Source organism: Monodelphis domestica, chromosome 1 (assembly GCF_027887165.1).
Source record: "Monodelphis domestica isolate mMonDom1 chromosome 1, mMonDom1.pri, whole genome shotgun sequence".
NCBI classification, from domain to species: domain Eukaryota; kingdom Metazoa; phylum Chordata; class Mammalia; order Didelphimorphia; family Didelphidae; genus Monodelphis; species Monodelphis domestica.
Window position 1 is genome coordinate 435,450,224 of NC_077227.1, and position 27,167 is coordinate 435,477,390.

Here is a 27,167-nt window from a genome sequence, read left to right on the forward strand (position 1 = left end):
TACTATAAAATAAAATGTAAAAGTAATCTATTATGTTAGTGCATTGGAGAAGTTGCTGGCCAGACTAATGACTGATTTTTTTTTTGGTGTAACATTTAAGAAACTAAATTAATTAAGAGAACTAATGTTGTTTTAGGAATTAGATTACTTGAGTTTAAGGATTTTTATTATTTTTGAGTATTAGTGAGCCAAAGATGGATGATTAAAAAATAACTCAGACTATATTTAAGTAGGACTTTTGAAGAAATTAATAATTTTTTGCTAAATACAAACATAAAAGTATGAGCACAACTATATCCAAGATTTTGCTTTAGGTAAATTCAGCATTGAATTTTACAAACCTAAGTATATCCAGTTCCATATAACTCCTATTCTACAGCAATCTACTAAAAGTGATTCTGAAATTGAAAAATCACTTTCATATTTTCTGTAAATTACAGTCAAGAACTAAACACTTATTTTGACCACTGACTAGTTTTCCTTTGTAAGAAATAAACTCAAAATATGGCTAAGTCAAAGCCACAAGTTATAGGCCAGAACTAAATGGGGGTAATGTTAGTAAACAAAGAAAACTAGACTTACCTTATAGCAAAGATAGATGAGTATTAATACTGGTACTGAATACCTCATCATTTTCATCTATATGAAAAAGGTAATAATTAGCTTATAAGAATTTTGAGCACTTTTTCTTTCAGGTGCTAACCTGTAGACATTTATCTTCCATTATAAAATGGAAAAACAACATAATCAGGAGCACTAATGATATCTAAGGGTTCAATTCAAAATATGTATTAGTCATGGTATTTGTAGCTTCTATCATATTGCCACCTAGTGAATTTATAAGGAAGAACAAATCAAAGCTCAATTTGTAGGTATATACCACAACCACACCTTTATGAAAAGTTTTCCTATTATAAAATTCTAAACTGCTTGCTTTCTATTTTCATATTTCAATATAAATTTAAATAGCTTAACATTTGATAGTCTTCAAAAAAGTGACTTTTAAAAAATATAGTATAAAAGAAATAGATAAAATATGTAACAATGAGATTAAAGCACCACACTGACCCTCTTTGGTGTGTAGAGATGGACCAATTTTAAAAGTAACTCCCATATGTCACTGCTACATAAGCCAAATGATGCAAACACACACATATGTGATGTCCAAAGATACTTCATTCTGTAAAGTTAGAAATATATACACTTTAGCAGGTGCTAACTGAATTTAACTAATTTCTAAAAATTAGGCACTTCTATAAAATATGAACTTGATAATTTTCTTATGTTCTCAAATAATTATCTATAGGTAAACTGCAGCAACAAAAGGATACTTTTCTGTCATAAGCTTCATGAATGACTAAAGAAGTCTTAAAAGAGTGTTTTTGTTCAAGACAAACATATCTTATCATGGAGCTATATATATATTTATCTTCTATTGGGAAAGGGAAATCAGTGAGGAAAATGGGTATCATTACCATTAATGAGGTGAGGATCAGTTTCTAAATGTATATCTAAATTACATTGAAGAGTAGAAAAATGGGGAAAGAAACAGAAAGGCATGCAAATACCTCATGGTACTAAAAGCCAAGCATCCAAACAAAATAGAGTGCATCAAGTTGTAGGCTGTTCCAGGCTTCAGTACAATGAACTGTACTTTAGTAGAATCACTGAATAAAATAACACACAATGACAGAATCAGAATTTGAGAACTCATTTTACTTTGGTAAAATATTATTGTTAAACTCATATACTTATAAGTTTAGAAATATATTAAATTCCCTGGAACCAAACTAACCAGATAGGACTAATAGACTACTTACAAATTGACTATATTAACAGCCAGTGTGTTGGCAAATATATAGTTGATTTCCAGTTTAGATATTAATTTTTAAATGCATGTAACATATTTTGAAAATGTATAGAATCTTTCAGAAGTTCTGATTTAAGAAAAAAGGTAAAAAATAAAAGTTCTTTAAAATTGTCATATATCATGTCAAATATTTTGGGACTTTTCACTTTAAAAAAGAAATATCTCTAAATTTGGAGAACTTATGTCATTTAAGGAAAAGCTAGAATAATAGGAAGGATGGAGATTAAAAAATTACTGGATAAGACATTTCTATAATAATATATGTAATATATAATATAATAATAATATATAATATAATATGTAATATATAATAATATGAAAATGGGTATACCTTTAAGTCATAAATGTTTCACTAATGCAGTACAAATTTTTTGGTAATAAATCATCCCTATAGAGCTAATTATTATTCAAGTAAAGATATTAAAATGACTTTTTCCTTAAAAACCTTTTCAGCTTATCCTTAAAAAATTTTTTAAGCCTTACCGTTCATCTTAGATCAATACTGTATATTGGTTCCAGGGCATAAGAGCAGTAAGGACTAGGCTAATGGGGGTTAAGTTACTTGCCCAGGGTTACACAGCTAGGAAGTATCTGAGGCAATATTTGAATCCAAGACCTCCCATGTCTAGGTATGGGTCTCAGTCTAGTTAGCCACCTAACTGGCCCCTCAGCTTATTCTTAATCTAACAAGAAAATTGAAATATTTTTCAAGGTAGTTTTCATCATTGTAAAGTGATTTTTTTCTTTGAAATATTGTAAATAAACCTTTGACTTCAAAATTGACAGCAGAAGATTATTTCTGATATGGTACTTTTTTTCTTGGAGATAGCATTGGTACAGTGGGGAAAACCGTGGCTTGAGAATAAGAGGAATTGTGTTCAAATTCCAGGCTCTGTATAGGCACTTAACCTTCTTAGACATCTGTTTCCTCATTTGTAAAATGAGAGAGTTGGGCTAGATGACCACTAAGGTCCTTCGAGCCCTAAAGCTACAATCCTGTAATTCTACTCCCTTAAGTCTCCATGAGTTTTTATTAGTGTCATAAAAACAAAGCATGAAAAGGGAATGGTTAAACCAATTGTGGTTCTTGAATGTGACAATAAGACTGTATTGTAAGAAATAAGATGAGTGATGGATACAGAGAAGCATGCAAAGACTGTATGAAATGATGCAACATAAAGGGAGCTAAATCAAGAAAACAATCCACACACATGGACTATACTAATGCCAATGTAAATAACAATTACATACCAAAATATCAAAAGGAAACAACAAAATTATAAAGATTAAGTGTGCTGGAATAAAGAGAATAAGAAGATACTCCCAACCTATTCCCTCATGGGGCTGGGAAGTCCTTAGATTACTGTATATTAGATTGGGAAGTCCTTAGATTACTGTATATGCTTTTGAACTTTTCAATGTATTGACCAGTTGTGCTAACTTTTTTCCCTTTCTAAAAATATTCTGTGATATGTAAGAATTAAATTAATATCCAATAACTCCAAGTATTATATTTTATATGATTTACTAAGAATCACTTAAAGTAGAAGAAATAAAAGGGCAAAAGTAAAAGCCTGAGTAAAGAAAAGAGAGAGGGGGCTGGCTCACACACAAACTTTTTCTCCAAAAAGTAAGGATGTAATGTGAGAAGGAACATGTGAAGCTGGGATTTAGAGTCCTGAGGTTCAAATTCTAATTATATAGATATAGGATGGTTCTCTTGGAAGAGGAAGAAGAGAGAGACTTGGGACAACTATGGCGATATAAGAAACAGAAAATAAAAAGATTAAAGTATCATATGCCTTCTATTTGTCTCTGGGGCTGCAAATATTTTGTAAATATAACAAAATAAAATGTATAGGTATAAAAAAATTAGCACAGAAAGCTAATGATACTACATAAACTCTTGGCAAGGAGTACTTTAAAATAATTTAGTCAACACATACTAATCCCCTGTAATTTAAAAAATAAAATTTTGCAGAATAATAGAGCATTTTTCATTTGACAAAGTTCCTATTTGATAGAGAGGGAAGGTTTAAAATTGTATCTAGGTTCATACATTTAATCAGTTTCCAAACTGGCAAGACTCCCATAGTCTATATGGCATGATTGGTACTTTTACTTAATTCTGAGCCTGCTCTGTATCTCTAAGTAGCTAGGGGAAAAAAGTCCATTTTTCAGTCTGGTATTTAAAGGTCCTCTGTGATATGGCTCCAACCTATTATCCTTTATGCCTATTATTCCCATTTCATGTTTTCTTCTCAGGCTATAGTGGCCTATGAGTGTACAGTCCCTCAAAAATCAGCATTTCTGGTCTCTCTGAACTTTTAATTTTCTTCAAGTTTAGGTGCTATAACATCTTATTATAATTTCTTTTCTTTATACCCTTAGTTATTAGGCTTATCCTCATTTCTCTTATGCAGTTGTATGAATACATGTTGTATTTCCTAGTAGAGCAAGTTCCTTAGGATCAAAGATTGTGGTGGTTTTTTTCCATTATATCACTAGTGTCTTGAACATAGTAGAATCTTTAAAAAGTTTGTTAAGTTTCTGAGTTAAATTCAGCAGTGATAAGCATATCGATAGTGTCTAAGGAATATCAAATAATATTGAACCACAAAGCAGAGAACAATTTTGTTGTCTACTTCTAAGATGCTAAAGTAAATCTTGCATTAAGTACAAAAAAGAACACTGAAATATACTGAAAAAGTAAAAAGTTTGTGAAATACTTTTGTCATTTTAATCTTACCTCATGCCAAATAATCATAAACTGCTACAATAAAACAACAACTCATCTGTTATTTTAATTTTCTTTTACTCAACATAGCACTCTGGTGGCTATGAATCACAGTTCACTAGTACTTAAAAGACACAGTAACTATATATAAAAAGATATTTCCTTTGGAACACAATTTCACCAACTATAATAGTTTTGTTTGTTAACAATTCTCTTTCATTTCATGATGGACTATAAAAGCAAGATGAATTTCATTAAGCAGTCCATTTAATCCTATTCAAATCAATAAGTACTTATTAAGAACACACTAAGTAAAAGAAATTATGCTAAATAATAAAGATACAAAAAATTTTATGAACAAGATAGATCCTAATAATAATTCAGAAGCCTGAAATTCAGAAGAGAAGAAAAACAGAAACAAAACAATTACAGAATGAGGATAGCTATACTAAGTGCAAAGGAAAGGTTCAGAGAAAACATTATAAGAGGGGACTTCCGGGTAAGCATGGCAGCAGTCTAGATGCAGGACGCTTCCTCTCCTTAGACCAACTGATATAGACTACCTCAAAAGACCCAAAAGAACATTTTCATGAGAACAAAGTGACTCTACAGTAGGGCAAAGAATTGAAGGTACGTGGGATTTGGGCATTTCCACACTATAAGGGGGTGAAAAAGCTCCCACCCAAACGTGAACTGATCTACCCTCCCCCACCCCACCTATGGATCCAGAGTCAGAGCCAGCACAAGCAGAATCAGCAAGTGAGCGAGGGATACCTCTGGAGTGAGCAAGAGGCATATCTAGGTCTTTGGGAGGTGACTAAAAATACTGAGGACATGCCCCTGAGAGCAGCTACACCTGAAATCCCGGCGGGCTGGGGAGCGCAGACCATGGGTACTCTCAGCAAGGAGGCGCAGAGAAGGGCAGCTAACAGCAGAAGTTGCACCTGACATCCTAGAGGGATGGGGAGCACAGACCGTGGGTGCTCTCAGCAAGGAGGCTCAGAAAAGAGCAATGAAGAGCAGAAGCTACTGAGATTTGAGAGCTTGCCTCAGGCAAAATCCTTGCTCCTTGAATCCATACACAGAGAACCTTCCCATCTCACTCAGATCTCTAACTAGAAAGGAAAGGAACACCCCCCCCCCCTGCAGTGATGGCAAATTGCGCCCAGGAGCCACAACCTCCATCCACCACCAAAAAACAAAAAAAACCACAACAAAAAAAAATGGCTTTGACCCTCGAAAATTTTTAAAAAGGAAAAACCCAGGCTACAGAGGAAACACAGGAGGAAATTCAAACAATGCCAAAACCTTCAAAAAAAATGGAAATTGTCCACAAGCTCTTGAAGAATTTAAATTGGAGCTTATCAAAAAGATGGAAGCCTTCTGGCAAGAAAAGTGTGAAATAGTTCAAAGCGAAAATAACAGTTTGAGGGACAAGAATTCCCAATTGGAGAAATAGCTGGAAGCCACGAAAAGCAGCATAGGCCAAACCAAAAAGGAAATTCAAAAGATTAAAGCATAAAACAAAAAGATTAAAACAGAAAACCAGGCCCTAAGGACCAGATTTGGGCAACTGGAAACCAATGATCTTGCAATACAGCAAGAATTAATAGAGCAAAGTGAAAAGACTGACAAAATAAAATATCTCACTGACAAGATGACATATCAGGAAAACAGAGCATGATGAGGCAATTTGAGAATCATTGGTCTACCTGAAATGCCAGAAAAAAAACCAGAAATCTTTACATCATACTACAAGAAATCATCCAAGAAAATTGTCCTGGTGTCCTTAAACAAGGGGGCAAAAGAGACATTGAAAGAGTTCATAGAACACCCTCTACACTAAATCCCCAAAAGACAACTCCCGGGAATGTAATTGCCAAATTCCAATGCTTTCAAGCTGAGGAGAAAATTCTACAAGAAGCCAAAAAGAGACAATTCCAATAAAAAGGAGCACCAATCAGGATCACACAAGATGTGGCAGCTTCCACACTAAAGCCTGGAACATGATTTTCAGAAAGGCAAGAGAATTGGGTCTTCAACCACGGATCACCTATCCATCAAAACTGACTCTATACTTCCAGGGGAAAGTATGGGCATTCAACAAAATAGATTTCCAAGTATTTGTATAGAAAAGACCAGAAGTAAGTGGAACGTTTGATACCCAAACACAAACAGCAAGAGAAACATGAAAAGATAAATAAGAAAGAGAAGGAAAAGGGGAAAAATGTTTTTTTAATTCATACTTTCATCTCTAAGGGCTACCATTAGATCAAATTATATATATTAATCTATGGGGAAAATGTTATTTGTAACTCAAAATTATATTCATTATCATATAAATTAGAAGAATCACTCATAGGAAAAGATTGGGGCATTATATAAGATAATATGCAAAAAGAAAAAGGGTTGGGGGGAATATAAGATGGTTGTGTAAAATTGAGATTTGAACTCTGGACTCCATTTCCTAGGAGTCCTTGCTAATTCCCAGAATGCCCTCTAATCTCACTGAAACCTCACCTGGCCGAGAATGAGATGGGGTATTTAACCTGATTGCAAAGGCTTTTATTTCTCTTTACTTCCTGTCTCCGCAGACAAACAGATGCGTCTCATGATGTGAGTGAAAGTTGGGTGGGCCTCATGGCCCACCTAGCATGTCCTTTTCTTACTTGTATATTTTAAAATCCTTAACCTTTAATAAACCTCTAAAAAATATAATACTCCTTGCAGAGAGAATCTAATTTCTACCTGCCTCAGAATTCCTAAATTTTAATCTTTACAGTTTCAATAGATAAAATAAATAGGATAATCTTTATCACACACAGATTCACCACATGGGAAGGGGAGGGGAAGAATACTTTTATAAAAAGGAGAGGAAGAGAGTGCTAATAGGTAATACGTAAACCTTACTCTCAGTGAAATCAATTCTGAGAGGGAAAAGCATCTAGATCCATTGGGATCCTGAATTCTATCTTATCCTACAGGCTAAGGGAGAAGGGGAAACTAAAAGGGTTAGGGGGGAGGGAGGACAAAAAGGAAAGGAAAGAGGGGGGTAGGGAACTTAACAGACTCTAAAAAACCAAGAAGGGAACAAAAAGGGAGGGACCAGAAAGGGAAGCATATTAAGGGAGGGTATTAGGGAGATTGATTAAAAGTAAACGGCTGGTTTAAAAGGATATAGCAAAAGAAGAAAGGACAGAACTAGGAGAGGATATCAAAATGCTAGGGAATTCACAAGTGATAATCATAACTTTGACTGTGAATGGGATGAATTCACTCACAAAATGTAAACAAATAGAAGAGTGGATTAGAATCCAAAATCCTACCATATGTTGTCTATAAGAAACACACCTGAGGCGGATAGATACTCACAAGGTCAGAATTAAAGGTTGGAGCAAGACCCATTGGGCCTCAATTGATAGAAAGAAGGCAAGAGTTGAAATCATAATATCTGACAAAGCCAAAGAAAAAATAGACCTGATTAAAAGGGATAGGGAAGGTAAATACATCCTGATAAAAGGGAATATAGACAATGAGGAAATATCACTAATCAATATGTATGCACCAAATGGTATAGTATACAAATTTCTAATGGAAAAACTAGGAGAATTGAAGGAGGAAATAGATAGTAAAACTATACTAGTGGGAGACCTGAACCTACCACTATCAAATTTAGATAAATCAAATAGAAAAATAAATAAGAAAGAAGTAAAAGATGTAAATGAAATCTCAGAAAATTTAGAGTTAATCGATATATGTAGAAAAATAAGTAGGGAATACAACTTCTTTTCAGCAGCACATGGTACATTCACAAAGATTGACCATGTACTAGGTCAAAAAACATGGCAAACAAATGCAGAAAAGCAGAAATAATAAATGCAACCTGTTCAGATCATAAGGCGATAAAAATAATGATCAGTAAAGGTACATAGAGTGTCAAATCAAAAATTAATTGGAAATTAAATAATATCATTCTCCAAAATTGGTTAGAGGACAAATCATAGAAACAATTAATAATTTCATTGAAAAAAAATGACAATGATGAGACATACTTTCAAATTCTATGGGATGCAACCAAAGAAGTACTCAAGGGAAAATTTATATTCTTGAGTTCATATATTAACAAATTAGGGAGCTCAGAGGTCAATGAATTGGACATGCAAGTCAAAAAACTTGAACAAATTAAAAACCCCCAGAAGAAAACCAAATTAGAGATCTTAAATATAAAGGGAGAAATTAATACAATCAAAAGTGATAGAACTATTGGACTAATAAATAAGACTAGGAGCTGGTATTTTGAAAAAATAAACAAAATAGACAAAGTACTGGTCGATCTAATATAAAAAAAGAAAGAAGAAAACCAAATTAATAGTATCATAGATGAAAAGGGAGAGCCCACCTCCAATGAAGAGGAAATTAAGGCAATCATTAGAAACTATTTTGCCTAATTCTATGGCAATAAATATGCCAATCTAAGTGATATGGAGGAATATTTACAAAAATATAAATTGCCTATATTAACAGAAAAAGAAATAGAATTCTTAAATAATCTCATATCAAAAAAACAAATTGAACATGCCATCAAAGAACTCCCTAAGAAAAAATCCCCAGGGCCTAATCAATTCACAGGTGAATTCTATCAAACATTCAAAGAACAACTAATCCCAATACTATGCAAACTATTTGACATAATAAGGAAAGAGGGAGTTCTACCAAATTCCTTTTATGACACAAATATGGTACTGATTCCAAAGGCAGGCAGGTCAAAAATGGAGAAAGAAAACTACAGACCAATCTCCTTAATGAACATAGATGCAAAAATCTTAAATAAGATACTAGCAAAAAGACTACAGCAACTGTTCACAAGGGTTATTCACTATGATCAGGTAATATTTATATCAGGAATGCAAGGATAGTTCAATATCAGGAAAACCCTCCACATAATTGACCATATCAACAAGCAAACCAACAAAAATCACATGATTATCTCAATAGATGCTAAAAAATCCTTTGAAAAATACAACACTCATTCCTATTGAAAACACTAGAAAGTATAGGAATAGAAGGGTCTTTCCTAAAAATAATAAACAGTCTCTATCTAAAACCATCAGCCAACATCATCTGCAATGAGGATAAACTAGTGTGAATTTTAAAACTATTCCACCCTAATCAGACCATTCTTTGTGAATGTGCCATGTGGTGCTGAGAAGAAGGTGTATTCTTTTTTGTCCCTATTTATTTTTCTCCATATATCTATTAACTCTAATTTTTCTAAGATATTCATTCATATCTTTTACCTTTCTTATTTTTTGGTTTGATTTATCTAAATTTGATAGTGTTTGGTTCAAGTCTCCCACTAATATGGTTTTACTGTCTATTTCCTCCTTCAATTCTCCTAGTTTTTCCATTAGAAATTTGGGTACTATGACATTTGGTGCATACATGTTGATTAGTGATAATTCTTCATTATCTATACTCCCTTTTAACAGAATATATTTTCCTTCCCTATCCCTTTTGATCTGGTCTATTTTTGCTTTGGCTTTGTCAGATATCATGACTGCAACTCCTGCCTTCTTTCTATCAGTTGAGGCCCAATAGGTTTTGCTCCAACCTTTAATTCTAACTTTGTGAGTATCAACCTGCCTCATATGTGTTTCTTGAAGACAACATATGGTAGGGTTTTGGGTTCTAATCCAATCTGCTATTTGTCTATGTTTTTTGGGTGAGTTCATCTCATTCACGTTCAAAGTTATGATTGTCACTTGTGGATTCCCTGGCCTTTTGATATCCTCCCCTAATTCTGACCTTTCTTCTTTAGCTATAACCTTTTAAACTAGTGATTTACTTTAGATCAGTCCCCCTGGTCCCCTCCCTTGATATGCTTCCCTTTCTGGCCTCTCCCTTTTTTGTTCCCTTCTCTTCCCCCCTCTCCTTCCCTCACTTTTTATACTCCCTCCTCCCTCCCCCTCTTTAATTTCCTCTTCTCTCTTACCCTGTTGGATAAGATAGAATTCAGGATCCCAATGGATCTAGATGCTCTTCCCTCTCAGAGTTGATTTCACTGAGAGTATGGTTTAAGTAATACCACTTAGCGCTCTCTTCCTCTCCTTCTCATATAAGAATTCTTCCCCTCCCCTTCCCATGTGTCTCTTTATGTGGGAAAGATTATTCTATTTAGTTCCCCCCCTCTTTCTTGAAGTAAATCTTAGTATCATCAACAATTCCCTCCCTCCCCTTTTCTTTCTTTCCCCCCCTTTCACCAAATCTTCTTGATGCCCCAATCTTTTCCTATTCGTGATTCTTCTAACTACTCTTATGATGCATACAATTTTTGAGAGTTACACATTACATTTTTCCCACATATTAATATATACAATTTGTTATAAATGTAGTCCTTATAGAAGAGAGTATGACTTAAAGAAAAAGATAAGATTTTTCTCCTTTTTCCTTTCTTTCATATTTACCTTTTCATGTTTCTCTTGCTCTCTGTGTTTGGATGTCAAATTTTCCACTAAGTTCTGGTCTTTTCTTAGCAAATACTTGGAAATCTTCTATTTTGTTGAATACCCATACTTTCCCCTGGAAGCATATAGTCAGTTTTGATGGGTAGTTGATTCTTGGTTGGAGACCCAGCTCTCTTGCCTTTCTAAATATTGTGTTCCATACTTTGTGGTCTCTTAGCGTGTTAGCTGCTAAGTCATGTATGATCCTTATGGGAGCTCCTCTATATCTGAAGCTCCTTTTCTTGGCTTCTTGTGAGATTCTCCTTAGCTTGGAAGCTCTTGAATTTTGCGATTATATTCCTGGGGATTGTCTTTTGGGGATTTAGTATAGAGGGTGTTCTATGAACCCTTTCTATTTCTATTTTTGACCCCGTGCTCCAGAACATATGGGCACTTTTCTTCTCTAATCTCCTGTAGTATAGCATCGAGGTTTTTGTTTATCTCTGGTTTTTCGGGCAGACCAATGATCCTCAAGTTGTCTCTCCTTCCTCTGTTTTCTTGGTCTATCACCCTGTCAGTGAGATATTTTATGTTTTGTTCTAATTCATTAATTTTTTGGCTTTGCTTTATTAATTCTTGCTGTTTTGCAAGACCACTGTCTTCCAGTTGCTTAATTCTGGTCTTTAGGGACTGGTTTTGCTTTTCATCTTATTCTGCCCTTCTGTTAGAGGCTTCCAGCTCTTTCTCCAATTGTGAGGTCTTGTCTGTCAGGCTGCTGACCTCTTTCTGGGTTTTTTCCCCATTTTTCTTGCCAGAAGGTTTCCATCTTTTGGATAAGCTCCAATTTGAGTTCTTCCAGAGCTTGTGGATAATTTCCATTTTGGGGGGCATGTTTTGATTTTGTTTGAATTTCATCCTCTTTCTCTTCTTTTCCTTGGGTATTCCTGCCATAAAAGTTTTCAATAGTCACTTTTCCCCTTTTCTTCTTGGAGGCTTGATTTTGGGCCACATGAGCCATCCCTTAGGTGGTTATTTTCCCCTTTCCTTTTTGGTTCAAGGTCTGGGTGATATGGGCGGTTTTCTGTGGATTTAGGTTGCCTCAGACTAGTTCTTCCCAGTCTCTGTGGTTTGTTAGCATGCCAGCACCCGTGCTCTGTGGTCTCTTCTCACCGGTGAGCAGGAATCTCCTATAAAACTTCTCTGAGGGGTGGATCTCTGGTATTCCCTGTCAGTTTCCAGGGAGTCTGGCATTCCCCCCCCCCCACTACAGCGAGGGGCGATGCTTTGGCCTTAGGCAGTTTTTATAGATTCTCGAGACTCCACACTGTTCACAGTTTGCAGGGGAGCTGCGGTTTGCTCGCTCTGCAGTGTGCAGGGTTCTCCTGTGAAACCTCCCTGAGAGGTCGTTCCTTAGCAGTCTTTAGATCCCAAGGACCCTGGTGTGCCCCCCAGACAGAGAAGTTCCTCGCTCACTCGATGTCCCGGTGAGCTCTCTGATCTCCTACTCTGGTTCCCTGGGGGAGGAGGGGGGAAGGGCGGCTCACCTTTTCCTCCTTCTTATAGTGTGTGTGGCAATGTTCAAACCCCACATACCTTCGTTTTTGTGGGGTACTGGAGAGTCCCTCCGTTCTTCCAAAGATGATTTTTATGCTCTTTTGAGGTAGTCTATTTCATTAGGTGCCGGGGAGAGGAAGCAATTCGCATCTAGATTGCAACCATGTTTACAATCAGACCATTCTTTAGAAGACCTCATTTAGCTATTTCCTGATCAATAACAATGGAGATATTTGGAATAACAGAATCAGGTGTTGGAAACCCACATTCTCCACCCTACTCAGTTTAACAAGATTAGGGAGGTCTGCATCAAACTCAAGATTTAATTATCTGAGAAAATGGCGTTCAACAGACATGTGCAAAAAAAGGACAGACCTCTGGGCTGTCCTAAGTCAAGCTTGAGCCACCATTGGCACATATGAGATGCAGGAAGTGAGATAAAGAACAGCCTCTGGAGTTCTCGTGACTTCCTGTGGAGACGGCTAGAGGGTGGTTCGATCCTGGAGCTCAAGCTTGGAGGAGCCCCACAGACAGCTTTCCTTCAGACAGGTTACGTGAGTGATAAGAACTGACCCCTTTCTCTGCCTTGGCTCAGCCTGAGTCAGAGTGGGTTTTGAGTTAAACTCCTTTCCTTCTCTCCCTCTCTCCCTCTCCCTCTAATATTTTCTTCTCCTGTCGTAATTAAATCTCCAGAAAATTTGGCAGCTGACTTGGGTATTTTATTATTTGGGATTTCCCCGGCGACCACTTAAATTTGGATTTTTTTTTTCAGTCTCAACAATAATTTCATCCTTTACACTAGATGAATTCCCAATAAAATCAGGAGTGAAACAAGGATGCCCATTATCACCTTTATTATTTAACACTGTACTAGAAACAATAGCAGTAGCAATTAGAGAAGAAAAATAAATAGAAGGTGTTAAAATTGGCAAAGAAGAGACCAAACTATCACTCTTTGTGGATGATATGATGGTCTACTTATAGAATTCTAGAGAATCAACTAAAAAGCTAGTGGAAATAATCAGCAACTTTAGCAAAGTTTCAGGATACAAAATAAACCCACATAAGTCATCAATCAGCATTTCTATATATCTCCAACACATCTCAGCAGCAGGAATTTGAAAGAGAAATCCCATTCAAAATCACCCTAGACAATATAAAATACTTAGGAATCTATCTGCTGAGACAAACACAGTAACTATATGAACACAACTACAAAACACTTTCCACACAACTAAAACTAGATCTGAGGAATTGGAAAAATATTAACTGTTCATGGGTAGGATGAGCTAATATAATAAAAAAGACCATCCTACCCAAACTTACTTATTTATTTAGTGCCATACACATTGAACTTCCAAAAAACTTTTTTTACTCAATTAGAAAAAAAACATAACAAAGTTCATTTGGAAGAACAAAAGATCAAGGATATTGTGAATTTTAAAATTACTCCACCCTAATTAGACATACTGTAGGGGAAGATAATGTTGTAACCTCCTGATTGAACAATGAAGGTACTTAACTCATACCTTATAGTGAAGCTAGAACTTTAAGCTAAGTCTATTTTTAGATCTAATACAAAAAGGTGTTAAGTACCTATAAAGTTAAATTAATCACAAAAAGGTCAAGTAACTAACAAAAGGTAAGCTTAACAAAGAAGTGTGAAGTACCATAAAAGATAAATCTAACCAGAGAAGGTGAGAACTAAAGAGTGGACAGTACTGGAGAAAATCTAATCAAAGAAGGTGAGAACTAAGGAATGGGTAGTCCTGGAGAAAAGCTTTCTATTGTGATTGGTAGAAGTGAAAATTTAGGGGAGGTGACATGAGAGGAAATTTCTTTAAAAGGAGGCTAGAAAGGTCAGTTGAGACAATTCACTTTGGAGTTCAGTTCAGGACTGGAACTGAACCTGGACGATATTCCTCAGACAGCTTCCTTGAGACAATCTCGTGGTGAGTGATAAGACTGACTCCCTTTCCTTGGGCTCAGGGAGGCCAAGTTAAAGGGAGGCCTTTAACTACTTCCTGGCTCAGCCTGAGCCAGAACAGTTTAAATTAACTTCTTTCTCTCTCTCTCTCTCTGAATTCATTCTGTCTATATTAATTAAATCAGCATAATTTCCAGCTGACTTGGGTATTTTATTATTTGGGATTTTTCCTGGTGACCAAATTAAACAGATTTTAAGTCAGAAACTCTAAAATTATCCTTACAATATCCAGGGAAATAATGAAAAAAAATGCAAGGGAAGGTGGCCTTGCAGTACCAGGTCTCAAACTATACTATAAAGCAGTGCTCATCAGAACAATTTGATACTGACTAAGAGACAGAAAGGAGGATCAGTGGAATAGACTTGGGGGTAAGTGACATCAGCAAGATAGTCTATGACAAGCCCAAAGATCCCAGCTTTTGGGACAAAAATCCATTATTTGATAAAAACTGCTGGGAAAATTAGATGACAGTGTGGGAGAGATTAGGCTTGCATCAACATCTTATAACCTACCTCAAGATAAACTCAGAATGGGTGAATGACTTGAACATAATGAAGGAAACTATAAGTAGACTATGTGAACACAGAATAGTATACATGTCAGACCTTTGGGAAGGGAAAGATTTTAAAACCAAGCAAGACTTAGAAAGAGTCACAAAATGTAAAATCAATGATTTTGATTACATCAAATTAAAAAGGTTTTATACAAACAAAACCAATGTACCCAAAATGAGAAGAGAAATAACAAACTGGGAAACAATCTCCATAACAAAAACCTCTGACAAAGGTCTAATTACTCAAATTTACCAAGAGCTAAATCAACTGTGCAAAAAATCAAGCCAAATGAGCAAGGGACCTGAATAGGCAATTTTCAGTCAAAGAAATCAAAACCATTAATAAGCACATGAAAAAGTGTTCTAAATTTCTTATTATTAGAGAGATGCAAATCAAAACAAATCTGAGGTATTACCTCACAACTAGCAGATTGCCTAACATGACAGCAAAGGAAAGTAATGAGTTCTGGAGGGGATGTGGCAAAGCCGGGACATTAATTCACTGCTGGTGGAGTTGTGAATTGATCCAACCATTCTGGAGGGCAATTTGGAACTATGCCCAAAGGGCACTAAAAGACTGTCTGCCTTTTGACCCAGCCATAGCACTGCTGGGTTTGTACCCCAAAGATATAATAAGGAAAATTATATGTACAAGAATATTCATAGCTGTACTCTTTGTGGTGGCAAAAAAATTGGAAAATGAGGGGATGCCCTTCAACTGGGGAATGGCTGAACAAATTGTGGTATGTGTTGTTAATGGAATACTATTGTGCTCAAAGGAACAATAAAGTGGAGGAATTCCATGGGAACTTGAACAACCTCCAGGAAATGATGCAGAGGGAAAGGAGCAGAACCAGGAGAACAATGTACACAGAGATGATACACTGTGGTACAATCGAATGTAATGGACTTCTCCATTAGTGGCAATGCAGTGTTTCTGAACAACCCAGAGGGATCTATGAGAAAGAACATTATTCACATCCAGAGGAAAAACTGAGGGAGTAGAAACACTGAAGAAAAACAACTGCTTGACTACATGGGTCCAGGGGGATATGACTGGGGATGTAGACAATGCAAACACCAACAACATGGAAATGGGTTCTGATCAAGGACACATGTAATACCCAGTGTAATTGCACATTGGCTATAGGAGGGGTCAGGGGAGGGAATAGAAAATGATTTTTGTAACCAAGGAATAATGTTTGAAATTGACCAAATAAAAAAAATGTTAAAAAACATTATAAGAAATTTGGGGCAGAATATAGCAAAAACCTTAGAACCCTACTTTTTCCTTTTGATAGTTTGGGGAAAATTCTAAGAAAAGTCTGGCAAAAAGTACTTAATTTTTTATTAGTAAAAAAATTACTGTCTTTTGCAGGCTTAGGAGTCTTAACATAAATCACTGAAAAATTAATGACAACTAACTCTTAATTTTTTATAGAAAACTTGAAGTTGATTTTAAGAAGAAATGTAGAAGGGCAATGGACACTGATAACAGATAAAATAAGGAACACAAAATGAATATTATATCTAAAACAGAAGACTTTTTCCCCAGGAGCTAAGTAATATTCGATTCCACACACACATTCTCAAACTTTTTTTTCTGTTTTTTTTTTCATGTCAGTTCCCCCCCCCCAAAAAAAGATACAAATGCTATAATAAGAAAAATGTGATATTTCTAAACCAGATAGTACCTGAGATTTCGAAGAGCAACAATAACAGCCACCATCACCATCACAGAAAGAACAAACATATATGCATAAAAGAGTAAAGTATGTGACAGTCTTTCAAGAGTATTAAAGGGTAGGAGACCAAAAGCTTCTTCACAGAGATACAAATTTGCATCAAAATCCCTAAAGAACAAATGGAAAGTAAATTGTTAATTTCAATGCAATACAAAAGTTTCTTCAAACCAAGAGGTAGCATTCAACCATAGTAGACATTTATTTTGATTCAAGTTTTTAATTTTGCTGATTTAATTTTTAAAAAGTGAATATAATTTTAATCCTACCTTGTTGCTCCAAACCCAAATTTTGCCTTCAGAAATTTAAATATGTGTTCATCTGATTTTAGGTTAAGAAAATGCTATTGGAAAAAACAAAAGTTGCTATTAGTACTTTGGCCATAATTTCTTGATATTTACCCACACACAGGAAGCATGACTCATAAATGTTCTTAACATATTAATTCAAATTCAAAAATAAGCTAAGGCTTTATATGTTTCTTTTGAAAGACACATCTGAATGCTAATGAGTTCTTATATGCAAGAATGTCCAAAAGTCAATGGTGTAATCTAAAATGGAAATTTTTCAATAAGTACTATCAATAGCACAAAATTCCTTGGTCTAGGACTTGCTAGAGAGTCATTCAAGTAAAGATAATTCAAGCCATGCTATCTAAATTCCAAGAACATGAATATTTGTATATCATTACATACTGGCATGAACTAACTACCTGGATTTGGTAACAACTCTATAGGGGGCTGTCTTTGTCATTGAAAAAGGCTTCTATAAGCCAGAGTTTTATGCCTAAAAAAGCCCAACAACTCAGAAGTTGACAAACTGTGAGATCAAAGAATATGTGTCAAATATAGCAGGATAGAAGCCAATGATTAACTTCAGGGGAAAAAAAAATTGTCACTAAAGGAATTCTAGACATAGAACCATAATATAGAAACTCATGTTTAAAGTACATCAACTATATCTAATAGTGATCTTATGTAATAAATCACCTGTGATAAAAATCATTTTTGAGGTGTTTTTTTTTTTATCTTTTCTCTAGTGCTTGTGTAAATAAAAGTGATTATATCAACCTACCTTAATAAAGGTATTGAGACAAACTGTCAAACATAGCACCAGGGCTAAGTGGAACAAAAGTTTCCCAAGCCTATTAAGGAAGCCTCCAGTTTTCAGATTTTTCTAGAAATTAAAAGAATTGAACTTTAATAATCCTAGAGGTTACTTGTCTTCCAGAAAGATGTTAGTATAGATTGATTCAACCTTCCTCAGCCTCCTCTTCCCTCTGATTGGAAGAATGAGTACTACCCCTCGCCTGCCTCCCACCAAGCTTTGCTTTACATTGGGCAGAAACTGGGTTGTCACTTCACTTTTCACCTGGTGCCCAGTTTCAACTCCTCAGAACAAAATGCACTGGTTCCCCTGGTGTCCCTTCACCATCCACCCCACCTCCTTGCTTGTGCTTTTTCTTATCATTTTCTGTGTTGTCTCTTCATTAGATAGCAAGCTCACTGAAGGCAGGAACTGTCTATTTCTATTTATTGTATCCTCAATGCTTAGGACCATTCCAGTCATGTTGCAGGTGTTTAATAAATAAATGTTTACTGGATTGGATTATTTGATGCATGAGTAAAGGTAAAATGTGAGTCAAAAATTTATCTCAATTAAGCAATGCTATTAGAATACCCTTAACTGTCTTATTAGAAAATGTCTCATTTTACATCATTTTCCCAGATTTTAATTTTCAATACCTCTGGTCAACTGCAATAACATGAGTATAAAATCTACCTATGATATGCTGTGAAAATTATGCCCTTTAGTGCTGAGACCTGCTTTTGTATCCTCAAAAAATCTTATAAAATGATCAATACTATACATTATCATACATGTCACAACTGATAAAATTTAAGGAGTACCAAATATGATTAAAGCTAAGCTGATTACCATTATTTGATAATTACTCAATGAAGTATAGGGTCATTTTCTGGTAATTTGAACATTTGGTTAATAGTAGTTGCTATAATTCACAAAGAATGGTTTTAAAAGGTAAATTTTTTTTCTTTGAAAAATGGAAAATACCTATTTAGGTAGTTTTAATAAAGGCAAAAGACTTTTATTTCAGCAAACAGAAAAGTAAGGATTTACCCAATTGAGTCCAAAATTAAGAACATAATTAGGTGTTAGGATTATTTGCTCATCTTGAGAAAAATCTGAAATTCTTTTTATAACATCCCAACTGCCTAAAGTATTTTGAATTTACTAAGGATATACAACAAAAATTACTTTGAAGAATAAACATATATACCCTACAGCTCCATTTTGGAGACAAAGCAATGGAGAAAGGTAGATATTATAAAGTCAAATGACATGGTTATACAATTCTAAAAATGTTTTAAATGTCTATTTTCCATAAAAACATAGAGTTGCTTTAAAAGTCAGTCAATGCAGGGGCAGTTAGATAGCTCAATGGATTGAAAGTCAGGCTTAGAGATGGAAGGTTCTGCATTCAAATCTTGTCTCAGACACTTAGCTGTGTGACTGAAAGCAAGTCATTTAACCCCCATTAGCCTAGTCCTTACTGCTCATCTCCCTTTTTTTAAGTCAATAAATGATGTCTTTATATTGTGGAGACAATGGAAATACTTTAAAGAATTTCTTTTCTTTTAAGACTGCATTTTAAAAATATGGTCAATGAAATATATTTTAATGAAACATCTCTAAGATTTCCAAAATATGGTCTTGGCCCTTCTCTAAGACTGAGGTTAAGGTTCCAGAGTACAAGGTTAAGGCTCCAGAGCACAAGTGAGGGAACATAAATAGGCTCTTGAAACCAATATCAAAACTGCATATTTCAAAGAAGAACAAACAGTAATTTCTAATTATTAGTATATCAATCTTTTTGCATGGAAATTTAACCATAAATATTTCTCCCATATTTTGTGCAAAAATGATATATGCAAAAGGATAGATTTGTAAAGAAATATATTTGGGGATATAGTTATTAGTACCCAAGGGAGAAAGATAATAGGTAGCATGTACCAAGAAAGTCAAATCACTGCCACCATCACCATCATCTCCCTTCATATCCTGATAGAGATAGCTCAGGACCCTAAAACTCAGGAGGTATAGGAAAACTAGGGCCCTTAAGTCACCAGACCTATTTCCAATCCATCTCTAGAAGCCATCATTGGGGGAGAAGTCACTGTGGAGAAGAGACCCACCTCTCTCATGGTCAGTCAACAAGGATTTATTAAACAGCTACTATGTGCCAGGCAGTGTGGATAAAAAGAAATGTAAAAGACAGTCTTTTCTAAAGAAGCTCACAATCTAATGGGGAAGACGTACATAGAATAACCATGTACAAAGCAGATAGATACAAGAAAAATTGGAGATAGTCAACAAAGGAAAGGCATAAAGTGGAATTTTAGCTGAGTCTTGAAAAACAGGGAAATCAAGAGGCAAAGATAAAGATATAGAGTTTTAAGCATTGGGAATTGTCAGAGAAATGCCTACAGAAGTGGGATGGAGTATTTGGCACAATGAATAGCAAAGGATCCCAGTGTCACTGGATCACAGAATATATAGGGAAGTGTTAAAGAGTAAGAAGACTGGAAAAGTAGGAAGGGGCTAGGTTATGCAGGATTTATTAGCAAAATAGAGGATTTTATATTCGATCTGGTAGGGAGTCAATGGAGTTGACGGGGCAGGGTTGACATGGTCAAATGTGTACTTTAGGAAGATCAATTTGGTAGTGGAGTGAAGTATGGATTGAATGGAGAGAGACTTAAGACAGGCAGACTCACCAATGGGTTATCAGAGTGCAGTTGTGAGGTGATGAGGATCTGTACCAGAGTGTTGGCAATGTTAAAGAGATGGGGGAGCATGCAATAGAAGTTAGGAAGGTAAATTTGACATAGAGTGGTTGGTAGCTTCAACGATAATAGGAAAGCCTGGAAAGAAGGTATATTTGGGGGGGGGAAGCTGAATTCAGTTTTGGACATGTTGAGTTTCTGATGTCTATAAAGACAGGTAGTTTGAAATATCTAGTAGGCAGATGGAGATACAAGACTAGAGGTCATGAGAAGAAAAGCATGCCTGGAACAGAGCCCTGTGGAACACCTGGGTATGTCTTGGATGATGATCCTTGGCACTGTCAAATGATTCAATATAAGAAGCTGAAAATGAGGATGTGATTTTATCATTGGACAAATCATTAAAAAAGAGGCTTTAACATCTACTTAGCCACTGGTGCACCTGTCAGTCTGACCTGAAGCTGAAACTTTCCCTATATGCTATATTCCTTATTAGAATAAGAACTCCTTGAGGTAAGGGTCTTTATTTTGCTATTTATATTCTAAGTACTTACTATGGTGCTTTGTATATAGTAAGCACTAATACATTTTAAAAAATTTATTCAATACTATTGTGCCATAAGGAATAATGAACTGGAGGAATTCCATGTGAACTGGAAAGGACTCCAGGAACTGATGCAGAGCAAAAGGAGCAGAACCAGGAGAACATTGTACACAGAGACTGTTACATTGTGGCATAATTGAATGTAATAGACTTTTTTACTAGCAGTAATCCAGGATAATCCAGAGGAACATAGGAGAAAGAACACTATGCACACGCAGAGAAAGAACTGTGGGAGCAGAAGCGCAGAAGAAAAACATATTATTTGTGTAATTAGAATTTTGAACCCCCAGGGTCTCTTTCCCAGCATTTCATTTTTCTTTTCATGTTACGTGCTTACATACATAGGATATATTTTGATGTGACCCTGCCCCTCACTCTCTTTTCACAGGGATGCCATTTGTGGAGGTTGGGTAAGTGCCAGGAAGGAGAATTTTATTTCACATAATTATACTTAAGTTGTGTTCTTCTATTTCTTTTATTTCAAGTGATTATTAATAAATCTTATAAAATATAATATTTGGAGTTATTGGATATTAATTTTAATCTTACATTTCAATAACATGGTTCAATGGGTATGTGATTGGGGATATTGACTTTAAATGATCACATATTAATAATATGGAAATAGGTTTTGAACAATGATACCTGTAAAACCCAGTGGAATTGCTTGTCGGCTCCAGGAGGAGGGAGGGAAGAGGGGAGGGAAAGAGCCTTAATCATATAACTATGGAAAAATATTCTAGTTCAATTGATTAAATAAATTTTTTAAAAATTATTTAAAAGGTTTATTTACAATAAGAACAAAAAAGATGCATACCTGAAATTTTCTTGCTATTAACACAGAGAGATTAAAACTTATAAGCAATGACCCCAGGATCATAGAATTGAAGAACTGAAGGGCACAGACCAACAGTAAACTTGCCACTTGTATAACATATAGCCATGTAACCTGCAAAGTCAAAAAAGTTAACGATCAGCCAGATAAATATATTCTATTAAGAGTTCACCATTTGAAGGAGTCAGAAAATTATGCAGAAGACATTTAGAAAGAGTCTAAACAAAACAAAGGCATTTGGTTTTTAAAGAATGAGCAACATAGTAATTTTGCTTTAGAATTTTAAGGTTAAAAGTAATCTCAGTAGTCATCTAGTTCTTACTTGAATCATTAGTCCCCAGTCTAACATCTGTGGTCAATTAAGTCTTCCTTTGCTTAAAGAGTTTTGGTAATGAGGAATTTACAGGCTCACAAGATAAACCATTCCATTTTTGAATGGAAGTTTTCACTTTTCCAAGATAATCATTCTCATTTCTTTCATTTCATTTAGGCCAAGAGACTTGAAACCATTTAAAGCAGCTAGCTGCTAATACTTGATCTGTTGTGGGTTATATATTGGCTTTATTTAAAAGAACATGTTTATCAGCATTTCATCTGAATGGAAACATTCCTCTAGGAAATTTTAAAGTGAGGTTTGCAATAGTACTGAAAGCTCCATTGCAATGATTTTATTCAAACTCCAACTCAGGTATGTACAATTTGCCTTTATAATAACAGATTGTACATATCATCAAGACAGTACTGCCTTTTCTTTTTAAGGACTAAATATTGCTTTTAACTTTGATTCTAGGATTAAAAAATTCATATCAGTATTTATTAATTCAATGAGTGTTATATGCCAAAGTAGATTCTTGGAAGATTATCCAAACAATGTTGCTTTTGTTCAAGCTGTTTTTGAAAACTTCTTTTTCAGAAATGCTTTCAGAGGCAGTCTATCAGCCATGTGAGAAAATTAGTTTCATTACTTCATAATGAGAAAGGTCAGTCTTTCAGTACCATGGCAACTCATTTTCCACTTCCCTTTTCTCCTTGTTTCCTGTGATTCAATTCTGCCCCCTTCTTTCCACTTTTTTTTTGGAGACAACAATCTGAGGAATCAAAGGTAGGAGTTACAGACCCAGACAAACTAGGAGCTGGGAAAAGCACAGAACACAGGAAGCCAGCTAACACACACATTCCTGATGCTTGCTATAAACTGATCAAATAGGTGTTGGGCATTATCTAATTAGCTTACGATACTTGAATTTAATAATCATCTATATCTCTGATGGTGAACCCATGACACGCATGCCAAAAATGGCATGCAGAGACCTCTCTGTGGACATATGCTTTCCACCAAAGTTAGTTTCTAGAAAGGCAGAGGGACTCCGTGGAGCTGCTTCCTTCTCCCTCTCCGCCTTGCTTCCCAGCCCCTCTGCCCAACAGCCTAATCAAAGCAGTTACTCCCTCCCCTGAGTGAAACACCTAGACAAATCCCCTTCCTTTCTCCCTCCCTTATCTGGGGTAAGGCACTGAGGTGGGGTGGAAGAGGGGCAGGGCAAGGCACACAGTCTGGGTGGATGGGGCACAGCACACAGTCTCTAAAAGGTTTGCCATCACTAGTTTATATGAATAATCTTATATCTTACCTTTTTAGGTAAAATGACTTGATATGACTGTCAGAAAACTTGGTTTTTAGATTTTATAGGCACAGGATAATTTATTTTGGACAAAAAGTTTAGGAAAATGTAAAAAATTCATAGCACTGCTCTCTATAATTATATTAGATTTGAATTTGGGGTTCTTTATTCTACACTAGTAACTAAGAATATTTTTCAAATTCTGACATGATGAGAGAATGAGGCCCATGTCATTTATGTGATTATATATTATCTATCACCCCAAAAGTGGTCAAAAGTTAAACTATGGTTGAAATGATTTGCTGTGCCCTACCCACTAGTACTCCTATCTATACTTATTCTAATACTAATTACTATCTCTGGCATAACCTTAAATAATTATTCAAAAAATACTCACGTACTCTCACTTGAGAATTAGAAGGCATTAATGAGAAAATCTGAGAAAAATATAACAAAGCTTCAATTTTATCCTTACAAATGTTTAATGTTTTTTATTTCAGTGATATGATGATGGCTCCTCTTCTAGCAAACTTAAATATCTCTAGGGTAAAACCTGTCTTGCTTGTTGCTGTAACAGCAATCTGGCTCATTCTCTTCCTCCCCCTTCTTTCCCTACTTCCTTCCTCATCATATGTATGTAGCGCCTGCCTGAGGTGGCTTTTATATCAGGCTCCCAGGTTGTCAAGACAACATTCAGACATTCTTAAGATCAGCCAAATAGTTATTGTGCCTTGACAATTTATCTGACAGTTGCATCATTATGACAGGCGGTTGGAAAAATCATTGCCTTTGATGTTTTTTCTAGTGTCCATTTTCCAATTTCTTAGTAGAGAATTAAAAAAAAAGATGCAAACACACTGTATCTCTCACAAAAATATAATTAGAGGTAGGCTCACAACTTGCATTTTTTAGGAAAATATATGGAGAAGCTAGCAAAGAATTTAGTCATATGAAACCAAAAAGCAAATAAATAACTTCCCCCTAGAAATAATCTGGATTACAAATGTTAATCAAATTAAAGTTGCAAGATATATAATTTTAATATAGCATAAGTTAATATATAAATAAAATATTTATAGAATGTAGACCAGGTAATTAAGTGTTGTGATTTTTGAACATAATTTTTATATACAATCATTACAAAATCTATGCTAGGTATCTACAAATAAAAGTCTTGTTTTTAAATGAAAAATGGGGAAGCAATATAACCTTATCAAAACCCCACTCATCTTCCAGAAACCATATCAAATACCATTGATATAATATAATTACCCATACTACTTAGTCCACTGATCTACCTTTCTTCTGAATTCTTGACAGTACATAGTGTATTTTTCCTTGTTTGTTAATCATCTTTTAAAATTTTTATTTTGCCCCTTCCAATCACTTGCTAAGGCTACTGAGGGCAGTTATTACATCTACTCTACATACATATATACACATACACTTATATACTTACTATACTATTCTGTATATTCCATGCTAAAGACAGTACTTTCTGCACTAAATAGATTTTGTTAATTTTATTTTTTCAGGGACAGGTAGACCCAAGATGGTGAAGTAAATACAGAGACTCTCCTAAGTTCTCCAAAATTTTCCTCCAAACATCTTTAAAATGATACCTCAAAACAAATGATAAGGGGGTTTAGAACTAATCAGAAAGAGATTTCAGGGAACACTTTGTTGGTACTGAGTGCAGGACTCTTGCAGTGTTCATAAACAATTCTAAATTTAAGTCTATCGTGAGGACAAGTACTAGTACATGAGAGCCTGCAACCATAAAGAAGCAGAAATCTTGGTTATAGTTCCAGAGGAGAAAAGAGTACAAATGGTCTTTCACAGACCAGAAGAGGAGTGACCATATATCTCCTTAGATCATACCACCTGGGAAGAACTGAAAACTTAAAGACTCCCAGAAATAGCTCTGAAAACTACACCAAAAAACTTGAATTTGAGACAGTGCTCCCTCCATCCTGGAAGCAGAATCCAATTTTAACATAAGCTTAAAAGTCAAGAAATAGTCTGGAAACATGAGCAAACAACAAGAAGAATATGACAAATAAAATTGCTGTGGTAAAAGGGAAGATCAAATATAAACTCAGAAGAAGAGAATAAAGACAAAATAGCTATATGTAAAGTCTCACAGAAAAAATTTCAATTTTTCCCACGCCTACTAGAAAAGAATTCCTGGAAAAGCTCAAAAAGAAGATTTTAAAAATCAAATGAGAGAGACAGAGGAAAAGTTGGGAAAACAAATAAGAGTGATATTACAGAATCATGAAAAAAGTCAAAAGCTTAATAAAGGAGACAGACAGAAAAAAACATCACCTTAAAAAACAGAACAAGTCAAATGGTAGAAGATAATTTAACTGAACAACTTGCAACCAAGTCAAAAAGAGCCAAGACATTATTTCAAGAAATTATCAATGAAAATTGCTCTGATATCCTAGAATAAGAGTGGTAAAATAGAAATTGAAAGAATTCAACAATTACCATCTGTAGAGCTTCCAAAATTTAAAACTCCCAGGAATATTAGAACTGATAGTTTGAATGCCTTCCTTTTTTTTTTTTTACAAGGGTTAGGGAGGTAGAGGATAACACATCAAGCTAAAATATTTAGCTCTAGTCTTTTCATCAAGACATGATTGCACATGTATAACCTATATCAAATTGCTTGCCGTCTCAATAAGAAATGTGATGTTAGGGAGGGAGAGAAGGATGGAATTTGGAATTCAGAAAAATTTAAAAACAGATGTTAAAATTTTTTACATATAATTGAGATAAAAATTAGTTGGCAACCAAATAATCTAACCATAAAGAATGAATGGAATAATCAATAATTTTATTAAAGAGAATGACAACAATGAGATCACAAACCAAAATTTATGGGACACAACTATAGCAGTACTTAGGGGAAAATTTATATCTCTAAATTCTTACATTAATAAAAATAGAGAAAAAGTAGATCAGTCAAGTGGGCATACAACTAAAAAATTGGAAAAAAAACAAAATAAAAATCCTCAAATAAAGTCCGAGTTGGAAAGTCTGATAATCAAAGGAGAGATTAATAAAGTTGAAAGATAAAACCACTGAACTAACAAATAAGTCCGGAAGTGGGTTTTATGAAAAACAATAAATAGACAAACTATTAGTTAACAACTAATTAAATACTAGTTAACTAGATTTTTTTAAAAAGAGGAAAACTAAATTACCAGAATCAAAAATGAAAAAAAAATTAAAAGGTGAATTCTTCATCAGTAAAAGGGAAGTTAAAGCAATTATTAAGTCAATTTGGAAATGCTCAAAAGGTGTGTAAGCCAGAGGATGCCCATCAAAAGCACTGCCATGAAGGACATGATGGTTATAGTCTTGATAGGTGGGTCCACTTGCACACACTTTAGAGGCTATTCTAGTTA

At 35.0% G+C, this 27,167-nt stretch overlaps 1 protein-coding gene across 3 annotated transcripts in view; it reads right to left on the reverse strand.

The window, feature by feature from the left end:
* The window catches only part of DPY19L3 (dpy-19 like C-mannosyltransferase 3), a 124,954-nt gene that overhangs the window by 22,413 nt on the left and 75,374 nt on the right, over positions 1–27,167 (reverse strand). For all 3 annotated transcript variants that reach the window (XM_007474790.3, XM_007474788.3, XM_001367916.3), the window contains 7 exons: positions 22,115–22,246; positions 17,962–18,063; positions 17,157–17,230; positions 16,840–16,998; positions 1,569–1,667; positions 1,069–1,180; positions 583–639 (listed from right to left, as the gene is read on the reverse strand). In XM_007474790.3, the coding sequence (XP_007474852.1) occupies positions 583–639; positions 1,069–1,180; positions 1,569–1,667; positions 16,840–16,998; positions 17,157–17,230; positions 17,962–18,063; positions 22,115–22,246 (735 nt within the window). The remainder of the gene's footprint in view (positions 1–582; positions 640–1,068; positions 1,181–1,568; positions 1,668–16,839; positions 16,999–17,156; positions 17,231–17,961; positions 18,064–22,114; positions 22,247–27,167) is intronic.